Raw genomic sequence first — 11,464 nt, forward strand, 5'->3', positions numbered from 1 at the left:
ATGTATACCACTGTATGCATTATGAGTGAATAAACTAGTATTCTTCAATATATTCCGTATTATAGGCTAGAATTCCTACTATCAAAAATGAGTGACTATACCGAATGCAATGTTCTTGGCACCAGTTCGACCATTGGGCTCTTCATCGTGCCCAGCTAGAACATACCACTACAGTATAAGGAATATTTCTATATCTGTATAAGAAATGTTACATTAGAGGGAAAGAAGTCAATTGTTCTATAACCATATTATATAACACCTAACAACAGCTGCTATTTTTTAAACCTCGGTAATATCTATAATGCTTTTTTATTTGAACGCAAATTTTGAAAATAGCCCAAAAAACGGTAGACATGAAGACAAAGTTTAACTAAACAGCTTAATATAATATAACGATATAAGCTTACTATAAATAAACCGTTTAATAACGGTCACTAGTACAGTCTTATTAATTTGTACCTCGTACTTCCAACTGTCAACCTCTGCGTTGGGTGGATAATCATGCTTACATAATGGATGGGTCACGGCCAAGCCTGCCCAATTAGGACTAGTTCATCGATTTTGAAACTTTTCAGCCTCCAGTGGGAGGGGCTTCCTTGGAATATCCTATATCCCTCACTATTTTCTATTTTGTAAATCATTCTAATTATGTGATTTAGAAGAATCATCGGATAGTTGATTTTTCCAAATTGAAGAGGTATGGCTGATCTTTTCCAAGGTATGTAAAACCTCGGGTTTACTTTTTACCCGTTATGGTCAGTGATATTCTGCTCTACATGTAGTTTCCCTTTCACCTGTTCTAGACAGTAGTATTAGATCCAACGAGTTTAGGGATATCAATGTCAAGATGGAAACATATATAAAGGACACCCTTAACATGCCAATTCAATTATTTATCATTCATCTCTTCTGAATCATCTACATTCGTCCTCTGCTTTAATCTTCACTTCAAGATGCGACTCTTCGAACTTCAGGTTGTCGCTTTGGCTCATCTTGTCATCTCCCTGAATGGCTTTGCTGTTGCAGAGCATGGGAACAGCTCACTCCACGCTCGCGCTACACACGTTGCTTCTCCCGTGGCATCTTCTTCGCCCTCGCCTTCCCCTACTGGAGATACTCAGAAGCCACCGGAATGCACCGGGGTCTTTAGACAGTGCTGTAGTGACTCCACGACCACTACTGAGGATGTTGTATAACCCATACTCCTGACGAGGCAGTGGATCGAAATGTCAATGTGTCCTCCGGGATTGAGGTCTAGTTTCAATTCATTTAATTCCGCTTCTCTTTTAGTTATGTATCTATGTGCCGATCGTCCTTATTGTGATTATTGTGATTATTGTTAAGATTTATTCGTTTATTGGTGACCGATATAGTTGTTATTTCTTTCTTATTGCTTCATCCCTATATATATATACAAGAGATCTTTAAATCTTCACTAAGGCAAATGACACTATACATATAATAAGTATCCTCGGAGTTGCGTTCATCGGGTAATTGAAGAATTCAATAACTACCAGAATAAAATATCCGTCATCATCCAGCCACGTAGTTCCTCGAGTGCATATCAAGTGAAGCATACCCCACAACATGGTTACCTGCATATGTAATACGCACGTCAAAAAGCACCGCAAAAGCCCCTTGCAATAGACAAAAGTACAAGCTCCACTCCCAGATATCATCGTACTCATGATCAACCCCACAGATAAACCTTGCACAAGCTATAGTAACAACCCTACTCCTCCACAAGGCCCTCCACTGTAGCCTTAACATCAAACAAACCAACCTCTGGACACCCAATCCCCATGTCACGATAAACACAGATATTATCGGTAGTAGTCTCGTACAGCGCAAAGTTGATGCGACGAGCAATATGTGCCAGAGATAAGTAGATCTCCGCATAGGCAAGACTAGATAAGACTTAGTATATGAAATCCGGCGTGATACATAAACAACACTCACTTCATTCCCAGACATTGTCTGCTTCCCTTGGTGAACGATACAATATACCGACTCAGATACTCTCCCTTACCTGCAGCGCGGATCCAACGCTCCGGGTCAAATTTCTCTGGCTCAGGGAAGAGCGTGGGGTCCATATGGACGAAGTAGTTCGACTGACTGACCGGAGTCTGCAATCCAACAAGTATCAGTAACTTTTCTAGGAAAGAGGGGACTGAACCGGAATGTTACATCCAGTAAGCATCATTCACTTACCCCTGCAGGGATAACCCAATCCTTGTAGAACATAGGTTCAGTCGGTGAAACACGAGCCAGCCGGGCTGTCATGCCGTGGCTAAGACGGAGGCCTTCATTAACGACACCCGTCTTATTCACGGAACGACGAAAATCAGCGATCCACAATAAAAGTAAGAAAGGACTTGGAAACAATAACCCACCAAGTATGGTAATTTCTCCAAATCCACCCACGAAGCCTTGGACAACGGTGTCGCCAACACAGTCTTCAACTCCGCGCGCAGCTTCGCCATAACCTCCTTGTTGTGGATGAGATAGAACATCGCAACAGTAATAGACCTAGCGGTAGTCTCCGTACCAGCACCAAGCAACAGCGCAGATTCATCCTCTAGGCGATCAAGCGTCCTCTCATTCTCAGGCAACTCCAACCTCGTCAACGCATCAAATATAGTCGACCTCGCCTCAGAATCAATCTTCTGCAGACCCTGTTTCTGCAAAGTATCATCCGCCTGCTGTCTAAGTCTAGCCTTTAAATCAAACAAGTCCGCCATCTGTGGCTGCAGCCAGCGCAGCAGCTTAGGCGGCGCATTCCTAAAAACAGAGATAAGGAACGGGAAGAACCGGTTAATGTGGAACATAACCATCAACCCATTAACCGCGTCGACGAGGTCATTGCTCTGCGATCCCTTCTCGCCGTCCAGGTAGCCATAGCTCCAGCCGTAGCAGTAATTGGTAATGACATCTGCAGTCAGCGCGGCGAAGTCTAATTGCAGGTGCAGCACATCGTTGGTTTGGTGGGCTTGCTCGAAGCGCGCGATTAGCTTGTCGACTTTGTCGTGGATGGACGGGCCAAGGTCTACCACCGAGCGCTTGGAGAAGTAGTTACTCAGCAGGCCGCGGCGGAAGCGGTGGTGGTCGTGGGTTATTGTTCCTACGAGGGAGTTTGGCGCGCCGAAGGCGATGGCATATTTGGGGTCTTTCGAGCGTCTGCGTGAGGCGCCAGCGTGGATTTCGTCGTAGTAGCTTGAGTCTTTGATGTGCACTTCTCGTGGGCTGATTCGCACGATTGGGCCTAGTTTATTAGTCACATTTGCATTTCTGTATGTTTTTGCTGACTTGGATAGTTGATGTGGATCTCGGATCTATATACTTACCATATTTCTCGTGCATGCGCTCAATCTCCCATATGTACATGCCGCTCTTGACCACATCGTAATAGAACTCATAGAGAAAGGTCGCAGCAGCGAGTTTTGGACCGGGGAAGCTGGACAACGGGTGGAAGTACACATGGTACACAGTGCGCAATACCAGCAGTCCCAACGGCAACGCCAGTACAGACACGTATAGTGCCAGGGAATCCATTATAGACGAATCTACTCACTAATAGTGAGGAAGAGTAGCGGTGGACCGCCATGTCTTATATAGGAATGGCCAGGACAAGGGTTCAGATTGAATAATAATATAAAAAAAAACAGAGCCGTGCCCACGAGGTTGGTAGTGCATAGAGAGTGCATAATACAAAGTTAATGTACAAATCAACTCTTTCCTAATTCAACACACTTATTTAGTTAATCCAACCGTATTTGGATATTATGACGCGCCGGGGGCCCGCTAGGGTGCTATATGTAGCTATCATTCGTCGAGTACTATCTGAATTCGCCCACCGTGCAGATGCAAACGCATCTAACGCTAGGGTCAGGTCGAACACAATCCTGCTTGTCCATCAGCCTGGGAACAATGGGCCCCCCTGGTTTGAAAGGATGTGATGTAGATGACGAGGTACAGCTGCACGGCCGATAAATGGGCTGATATACCCACCTCCGTATGAGCCGGCCGCTGGAAGGACCCAATGAATCCCGGTGTTCGGTATTGGATTCCATAGCCTGCTTTTAGCTGCAGCCCGACAAGAGGACAAAGCAAATAAACCAAGAAAAATGTAGGGAGCCAAAAACAAAAACAAAGACAAAGTGGACTATCTGGTAATCGAAACCAGGACCTCCCGCACGCTCGCAATAATGCGAAGCGGGCGCACTACCAACTGTGCTAACAGCCCAGTTGAGTATCGCTCAAGACCTTAGTACGATTTGTGGAGGCAGTGTACAAGTGGCCTTTTTAGCGTGCTAGTCGTCTTAGCCGAATGAGTCTAGCCCAGACAGGGATAGGTGTATCAGGATTCGCTTAGCATGTGTTAGGGAAATACGCTGTGAATATAGATTGCAGATCTTTATATGGATATATATATATGGATATAGATGGAAATATCAGACATCTAGATTGAGAGATTGATACAATACAAAGGTATAGGTTGCGCTATCATCATGCAGCCGAATGGACTACCAGTGCATTCCTGTAAGAAACAAACGTCCACAATTTACACCTATAGAAACATGCGTGAAGTAGTCGGGAAAAAAAAAGTAAAAGAAAATAGGAAATAGAGAAACAGAGGGAAGGCGACTGGAAAGGCATTGGACAGAAAAAGAAAATTCCGCGGTACTCCGTTTTATATCCACAAATCTAGACAGCCAACATCTTCTTGATCTCGGCAATTGCGCGACCTGGGTTAAGACCCTTGGGGCAAGTCCGTGTGCAGTTGAGAATGGTGTGGCAACGGTAGACGCTCATGCTGTTGTCGAGAGCGGCCTTGCGCTCTGCGGTCTTCTCGTCACGGGAATCGGCCAACCAACGGAAGGACTGGAGCAGGATGGCGGGTCCGAGGTACTCCTCACTGTTCCACCAGTACGATGGGCAGGAGGTTGAGCAGCAGGCGCAGAGAATACATTCGTAGAGACCGTCGAGCTTCTTGCGATCCTGGGGGGATTGACGGAATTCGAGACCCTGGCAATTGTTAGTTTTTGTAACTGATGTTGGTATGTAAGAGAACTCACGTCTTCGGTAGGAGTGTCGCGCTGGAGATATGGCTTGATGGACTTGTATTGCTTGTAGAAGTGGGTCATATCAGGGACAAGATCCTTGACGACGTAGGTGTGAGGCAAAGGGTAGATGCGAGACTCGGACTTGGTATCGGTGGGAATGCGGCCTATACGGACACAGGATTAGCTTTCATTCGGAGCTGTCGGATGCTTCGAGATTGCGCGTGTGCGGGTCCGGGTACATACACAAGCAGGCGAGAGTGTTAACACCGTCGATGTTCATGGCGCAAGAACCGCAAATACCCTCACGGCAAGATCTGCGGAAAGTGAGGGTAGGGTCAAGTTCGTTCTTTATCCGGATGAGCGCATCGAGCATCATGGGTCCGGTCTTGTTCAGGTCGAGGTCGTAGGACTGCATCTGGGGCTTCTCGCTGGGCTGGTCCGGGTTCCAACGGTAGACCTTGAAAGTCTTCATCTTGGGCTGCTCGGAGGGAGTAGGCTCGACGGTCGCGTAGGTGCGAGCGAAGGCAGGGCGGAACATCGGCCGCGACGCCGCGAACAATCGCGAAGTGGTACGGAGGGAAGCCATGGCGGGTGATCGGAAATGTGAAAAAACACCGAGGTGGAAAGGAGAGAGGATGGAGAGGGTGGAGAGAATGGGATTGATAGCAGAAAGACAAAATAAGAGGGGAGAGCTTTCAAAAATGTGAAGGTAGCGACGACGAAGTCGAGTTTCACAAACCAACAAAGATCCTCAACAACGAAATGAAGTCCAAGGAGTCTGTTCGCTAGTAACCTCGGGTTTGACGGGTCGGGTGTGTAGATGCTGACATCAGCGGGTCTTGGCCAATCAGATCCAAGGTGTTTACAAGCCTCGGGCGGACACGGCGTCAAGGAGATTCAGGGAATTGTCTACTGCCGATACTACACTCCGATATGATCATATATATGTCCTGAATACGGGTCAATTGGAAGTGTAAATGGGATGTGATTGATAAAATATATCAATCTTCTCATCTTATCTACTCCAAGCCTCCATTGATCAGTGATTTCCCCAGTCAAAACCCACAAAAACTGGGTGCCTCAGGCTATAAGGCCACTCCCGGTCTAGTTGCCGAGAGGGATAACGGCTACTCCGGTCAACTCACATGCCATCCATTGGAATCTACCACATTGTCACATTACGACTTCAATATATTCGACCATTACAGTAATCGCTAACCAACTAACGAACTAACCACGATTAACATAGTTCTGATGCCATTCATAGTCCCGATTTTCCGTCAAAAAGGCCCGAATAGCCTCACGCGGTGGCACGGGTTGACGGTCCAGCACCTCCCCCATGAGCGGATCAATCGTGCACGTCTCCCCCTTCGAAATACTCTCGTACCATGACAACAGCGCCTGGAAGAACCCTTCCGGCTTCCCACCCTCGTCATCAGCCGCTTTCAACCGCACAAACTCCTCTGGCGAAACAAGCTTGAACTGAACATCTCGGCCGGTCGTATCGTTGATCAGATCCACGATCTCAGAGAATGTGATAGTCTGCTGCGCAGTGAGCAGCACGATTTCTCGATCGTGTCCACCCTGAATCATCAACCGCGCATTCGCCTCGCCTAGCTCTGACCGCAGTGTAAAGGCAATCGGCCCGTCTGAAGGGACGTAAACGGTTGATGCGTTTGGATACCAGCCCATGAAAACCGGGAAGGCGTCTGTGTACAAACCCTCACGAATAGAGGTGAAGTTGATATCGGCCCTGGCTGGTGTGAGTGAAACTGGATGGATTATCACGGTCGGAGGCTTGGCTTACTGTTTTAGCATTTCCTCCGTCATCAGATGGCCTTGTTGGACGGCTGCCTTGGAGTTGGAAGTGTATCCACCGAATGCGAGAGATGTATACCATATCTGCAGCTTCCATGTTAGCTGGGATAGTAGTGTGGGGAATTTTTTGATGACTTGCGTGTTTCACGTTCATCTTCTTCGCTGCAATTACAAAGTTTTCGTGTTGCTTGCGCCGCTTCTCGATGTCGAAGGTGTTGGTGCTAACGAAGAACAGGTTCTCCACGTCTTTGAATGCGGTCTCTAATGTCTCTGGGTCGTCATAGCTCGCTACTCGGAATGCGATCCCTCGGTCTTCGAATTGTTTGCGATTTTCCTCTCTCGAGGACGCTGCAGCATACTCTGATGCCGGGACATTCGCAGCAAGGTAGGATAGGACTCCTGAACCGAGGCCTCCAGTTGCTCCTGTAATGAGGTATTTGAGGGTCATTCTCGTAGAAATTGAACGATTTGGTCAAGGATCACTGGGGAAGATCAATGTTGTAAATGAAGTTGATAGTTTATTCTCTAGAACATCAAGTGTACTTATTCTTTTAAACATCAAATGTTCACCATATGACAAATCCAGTGATCGTCCCGAAATCAGCAGCTTCGCATTAGAAACATATCGACTATTCATGAGGTTGGTAAGCACCAAAATCGATTATTTAACAGCTTGAACTACACCCTAAAGAGGTTGGGTCATGCATCTTGGCAAATGACAACGTTGCACTTGAGAGGCCAACTTGGGGCCAAGTCTGGGGGCCAGTCTTGGGGGCCAGTCTTGGATCAACATTGGGGCCAGGAATAGTAGTCATGACGACATCTCGTGTTTTGTTCAACCGAAGGGCCGCCAACCGTTTTATATTCAAATGTGAAGCTAACCCGACAACATCACGAGACACAAAGCTTAGTCTCGGACCCCGGCATTGTAGAATCATTCGGAAATTATCTTTCGAAACTCTGGATCAATTTGAAAAAGAGAGGGTTGGAAAACACTGAGAAAGCTTCATGCTTCCGCGTTCTTCCTAACCAATTATACATCCACGTATGGAGTACAGTGACCTCCACAATAACTGAAACCAAGAGCGCATAAGCGCTAAATTCCAACGCCACTCGGACGAGAAAAGAAACCCCATTTTATGTCTCACTAAACAAACTAAGCGCCGTACACTAGTTATTCAACGCCTCTAAAGACGCCCAAAAGGAAATTACCCCACCTATTTACCGAACCCCCCCTTTAGTTTATCACGTCTTTTCTTTACTTGTTGCACGACGCCAGCACCTGAGGGTGTTTCATCAGATGATTCATTCCGGCTTGTTATGCTTCGTATACTATCTTGGCGGATTGGGAGACCGAGATTTACAAGCTCGTCGGTTAATTCGATAAACTCCCCAAACCTACAGCCCTTGCTTGCAATATCGATTGGGCTTCTCAGTCACATCCTCCCCTCGTAATTGTACGTGGGCCATGAATCCACAACTGTGGGATACAGTCTAGTTTCTGGGAAGGCGATTAGACTGTCAAGTTTCGCCGAGTTGAGATCGTAATGCTGCCTGAGAGTTTTTGGGAAGTGGATGTGGCTTTCTCCATAGCAGGAAAGGATTTCAAATACGGGTGTATCGAGGTCCACCTTGAGACGCTGGCGTGGCGTATCAGGTAGAAGCGCTTGCATGGTGGGATCATCTCTTGAAGCCATGGTATGGCCAACAAGATAGATATTGATAACTTGAAGTGAGCCCAGATGAGGATAGATGAGACAGCTGGTGATATGGGTAATTGTCGAGATAGAACACTCTATTTATGTGGTTTTAGACACTGCTGTTCCAACTGATATTGTCTGTATCACATCGCCGTTATTGAATAAAGGACTAGGTGATCGGTTTGTTCTTATGACCTGTGTGCCCCTATATGTTAATATATTTTTGGTTCCACCAACCTTGGAAAGAAACGAAAAGACATAGTCAATGCCATATATGGAGGCGCGTAGGATTCCTTGAGAAAAAAAGGCTTTTAATATGAATAAGTAGCCTAATATATATATATATCTATTTGATATACTAGAACAAAAAAAAAAGCATTTCTAACTCTCCCTAGACCCGGGCTTCTCAACCCTAACAACACCGTCATGCCCACGATTAATAGTAATCTCATTCGTAACCCGAATCACGGGACTCCTCGCACGACTCTCCACCTCCCCACTGTGATCACTCGCTCTCGACGCACCTCTAACATCCCTCGAAACTGATATCTCAGAAGGCATCATCTCATAATCATCCTTCCCAATCTTCGACCAATTAATGAGACGCTTGCTATCCCGATTGCTGGATACCGCACCGCTTGCAATAGTCTTAGAATGACCGAGACTGTGCAGTTTTGTCGAGCGCGAGCGCGTGTGGCTGGACGTGTACTCGGTCAAGTGTGCGAACAAGTTTCCGAAGACGGGTTTCAGCGCCGGCACCGAGAGCGCGATTAGAGTTGCCGCGATCTCGGCGTTCTCGACACACATCATCGGATTGTAGGCCCAGCTGCCGTCGGAGTCCCATTGACCCTCTGCTACAAGCCAGACGCGGATTGCGGAGATTATGATTACGCTGTGTGGTATTAGTTTTGTGGGACTTGTTTGACAATCTGGGAGGTGGGGGTTACTCACAGGATACCGGGGAACATCACGATGGATAGCTTGATCTTCTTTTCTAAAGAAACGTGCAGTCCCTTGATGAGTGCTGCTGGGATGGCGAACATCAATATATCACAGGCGAGAGATAGCCCCGAGTTCACCGAATACACGAGTCCCCATGAGAGGCAGTTGTATGTCTTCGGCTCAACTTGCCACTCGTAGGGCCAGAGCCCTGTGACCGGTTTGCAGTGGAAGATCAGGAGGAAGAGCTGGGGTAGGTACGCGGCGAAAAGGAGTGGCGCGGCGATGATAATGCTTAGGTGGAGTTTCGTTGAGCGGGCTGTGAGCCGGAAGTAGAAGGCTAGACCGGACAGACGACATAGGAATAGAGCCGTTGTGTAAAGAATGTGAGCGATGAAGTCTAGAACTTCGGTTTGGCGGACTGTGGGCAAAGATAGCACATATTGGATGTATTCGATGTGGCGACCGCTTCCCAAGTTGATCAGGATGATTGAGAGGATGACAAAGGCAATATAAAGCATCTGTGATTGGAGTTATTGTTAGTTTTTTTTTTCTTTGTTTATGTATATTTTTTGTAACTATTCATAACCAATTTGGTCGTGCGTGGTGCTCATGCATATTTATTTAGTGCAGTGTAGATCTGGGGTGAAAAGTGGAGGATCGTACCAATGTCACGACGGCCAATGCATCATCCAAACCAATCTTCTTCACAATGAATGCCCGGGCATATAAACGTATAATCATCAACAGGCCCGTGAAACATATCATGAAAATGATTCCCACAATGGCAGAGCTATCGCGGGACTGTGCTAGATATTCGAGCGTGACCCCACTGGGTATTCTCCCTGCTGCATCTGCAGCAAGGATATCATCGGGGATGGTCATTGCAATTTCAAATGAGTGACATGATAAATAGGAACGATGTAGTAAAGGTATAGACCGAGAGGAGCTTACCCATCACGTCCGGAAGGCCTGGTATATTATCTCAAAGAACCCGAAGGCAAAGATATACTTTTCTTTGTTCTCTTAATTCTCTCAAAGGAAAGTGGATATGAGCGGATCTTCCTTCCAATAATTCCATGGGATCCCGACCCCAGTGACCAACTGAAGTGCCGTACCAAACATTGGAGACTTTTGAAACCACGGACTTGGTTGCATTCGAAGTTTATGGAGTTTGGTCAAATCGAATAGTTTATTATACTTTGAGTATGTAAACAAAGTATCTTACTGGATAGATGTCATATGTCAGAATATATACCGAGTATAGAGATGTGAATTAGAACTAAATCAAAAGCCCTAACTCGGAACTAATGCGACCTGCTTTTTCCACGTGGGTGAAAAAGTCGGTTAGCATGCTATTCTTGGACTTCATAGGCCCAGTCGCGATGTTACATTTTCTATCAATCAACATCCACCATGCTATGGCCGAGCTAAGCCGAGCTGGTCGTACGATCTTTGACACCATGGGGGACATCGCGCAAGGCAGCCAATCAAAAATACTTTCAAAGTGGATTGGAGATCGAACGGAGCGCAACTCGGTTCCGATGGTCTTTGATGGGGCCGGCAGACTTTTCGGATCCAGTTAAACTTGCAGTTTTAGGCAGGTCGTCTCGGTTCTATAGCCAACTAGTACCAAGGTATGTTTTTTTTTTTTTTTTTTTTGGAATATAGGTAAACTAGTGCGCAAGGTACCTAGATTATAGATTAAAAAAAAATGTCCCTATTGGTCATTTTTGAACATTTTTCACGGAGGTTTGTACTGAACAAACGCCACTAATTCAAATAGTTTGGCAGATATAGTGGATGGAATGAGATTAGACCGAATAGAATAGCCGTCTAAAGCAGATAGGAAAAAAAAAAAAAAAAAAAAAAAGAGCTTAAAGGAAGAAGAGAAATATTCAAAACCGTGAAAAATGTTGAAAAATGTCTTGGGAATGCGGCCCC

At 46.2% G+C, this 11,464-nt stretch overlaps 5 protein-coding genes across 5 annotated transcripts; 1 reads left to right on the forward strand and 4 right to left on the reverse strand.

Moving 5' to 3' along the window:
* Nucleotides 1–953: 953 nt before the first annotated feature.
* N7537_003702 (uncharacterized protein) lies at nt 954–1,196 on the forward strand (the record flags this gene model as incomplete). The annotated part of the gene is made up of 1 exon (XM_056894760.1): nt 954–1,196. The coding sequence occupies one exon, from the start codon at nt 954–956 to the stop codon at nt 1,194–1,196; it is 243 nt and encodes an 80-aa protein (XP_056754508.1).
* A 536-nt stretch (nt 1,197–1,732) lies between these two features.
* Nucleotides 1,733–3,552, reverse strand: N7537_003703 (cytochrome P450; the record flags this gene model as incomplete). Its single annotated transcript, XM_056894761.1, has 5 exons — nt 1,733–1,907; nt 1,960–2,126; nt 2,212–2,322; nt 2,394–3,262; nt 3,345–3,552. The coding sequence occupies 5 exons, from the start codon at nt 3,550–3,552 to the stop codon at nt 1,733–1,735; spliced, it is 1,530 nt and encodes a 509-aa protein (XP_056754509.1).
* A 1,152-nt stretch (nt 3,553–4,704) lies between these two features.
* Nucleotides 4,705–5,649, reverse strand: sdh2 (succinate dehydrogenase iron-sulfur protein subunit SDH2; the record flags this gene model as incomplete). The annotated part of the gene is made up of 3 exons (XM_056894762.1): nt 4,705–5,025; nt 5,076–5,227; nt 5,307–5,649. 3 exons carry the CDS (start codon nt 5,647–5,649, stop codon nt 4,705–4,707), a joined length of 816 nt encoding a protein of 271 aa, XP_056754510.1.
* Nucleotides 5,650–6,293: 644 nt separating this feature from the next.
* On the reverse strand, nt 6,294–7,329 carry N7537_003705 (uncharacterized protein; the record flags this gene model as incomplete). The annotated part of the gene is made up of 3 exons (XM_056894763.1): nt 6,294–6,816; nt 6,871–6,983; nt 7,030–7,329. 3 exons carry the CDS (start codon nt 7,327–7,329, stop codon nt 6,294–6,296), a joined length of 936 nt encoding a protein of 311 aa, XP_056754511.1.
* A 1,633-nt stretch (nt 7,330–8,962) lies between these two features.
* On the reverse strand, nt 8,963–10,405 carry N7537_003706 (uncharacterized protein; the record flags this gene model as incomplete). Its single annotated transcript, XM_056894764.1, has 3 exons — nt 8,963–9,473; nt 9,533–10,041; nt 10,187–10,405. The coding sequence occupies 3 exons, from the start codon at nt 10,403–10,405 to the stop codon at nt 8,963–8,965; spliced, it is 1,239 nt and encodes a 412-aa protein (XP_056754512.1).
* Nucleotides 10,406–11,464: the final 1,059 nt, after the last annotated feature.

This window comes from Penicillium hordei (assembly GCF_028827395.1).
Source record: "Penicillium hordei strain IBT 12815 chromosome Unknown utg000002l_segment0_segment0, whole genome shotgun sequence".
NCBI lineage: Eukaryota > Fungi > Ascomycota > Eurotiomycetes > Eurotiales > Aspergillaceae > Penicillium > Penicillium hordei.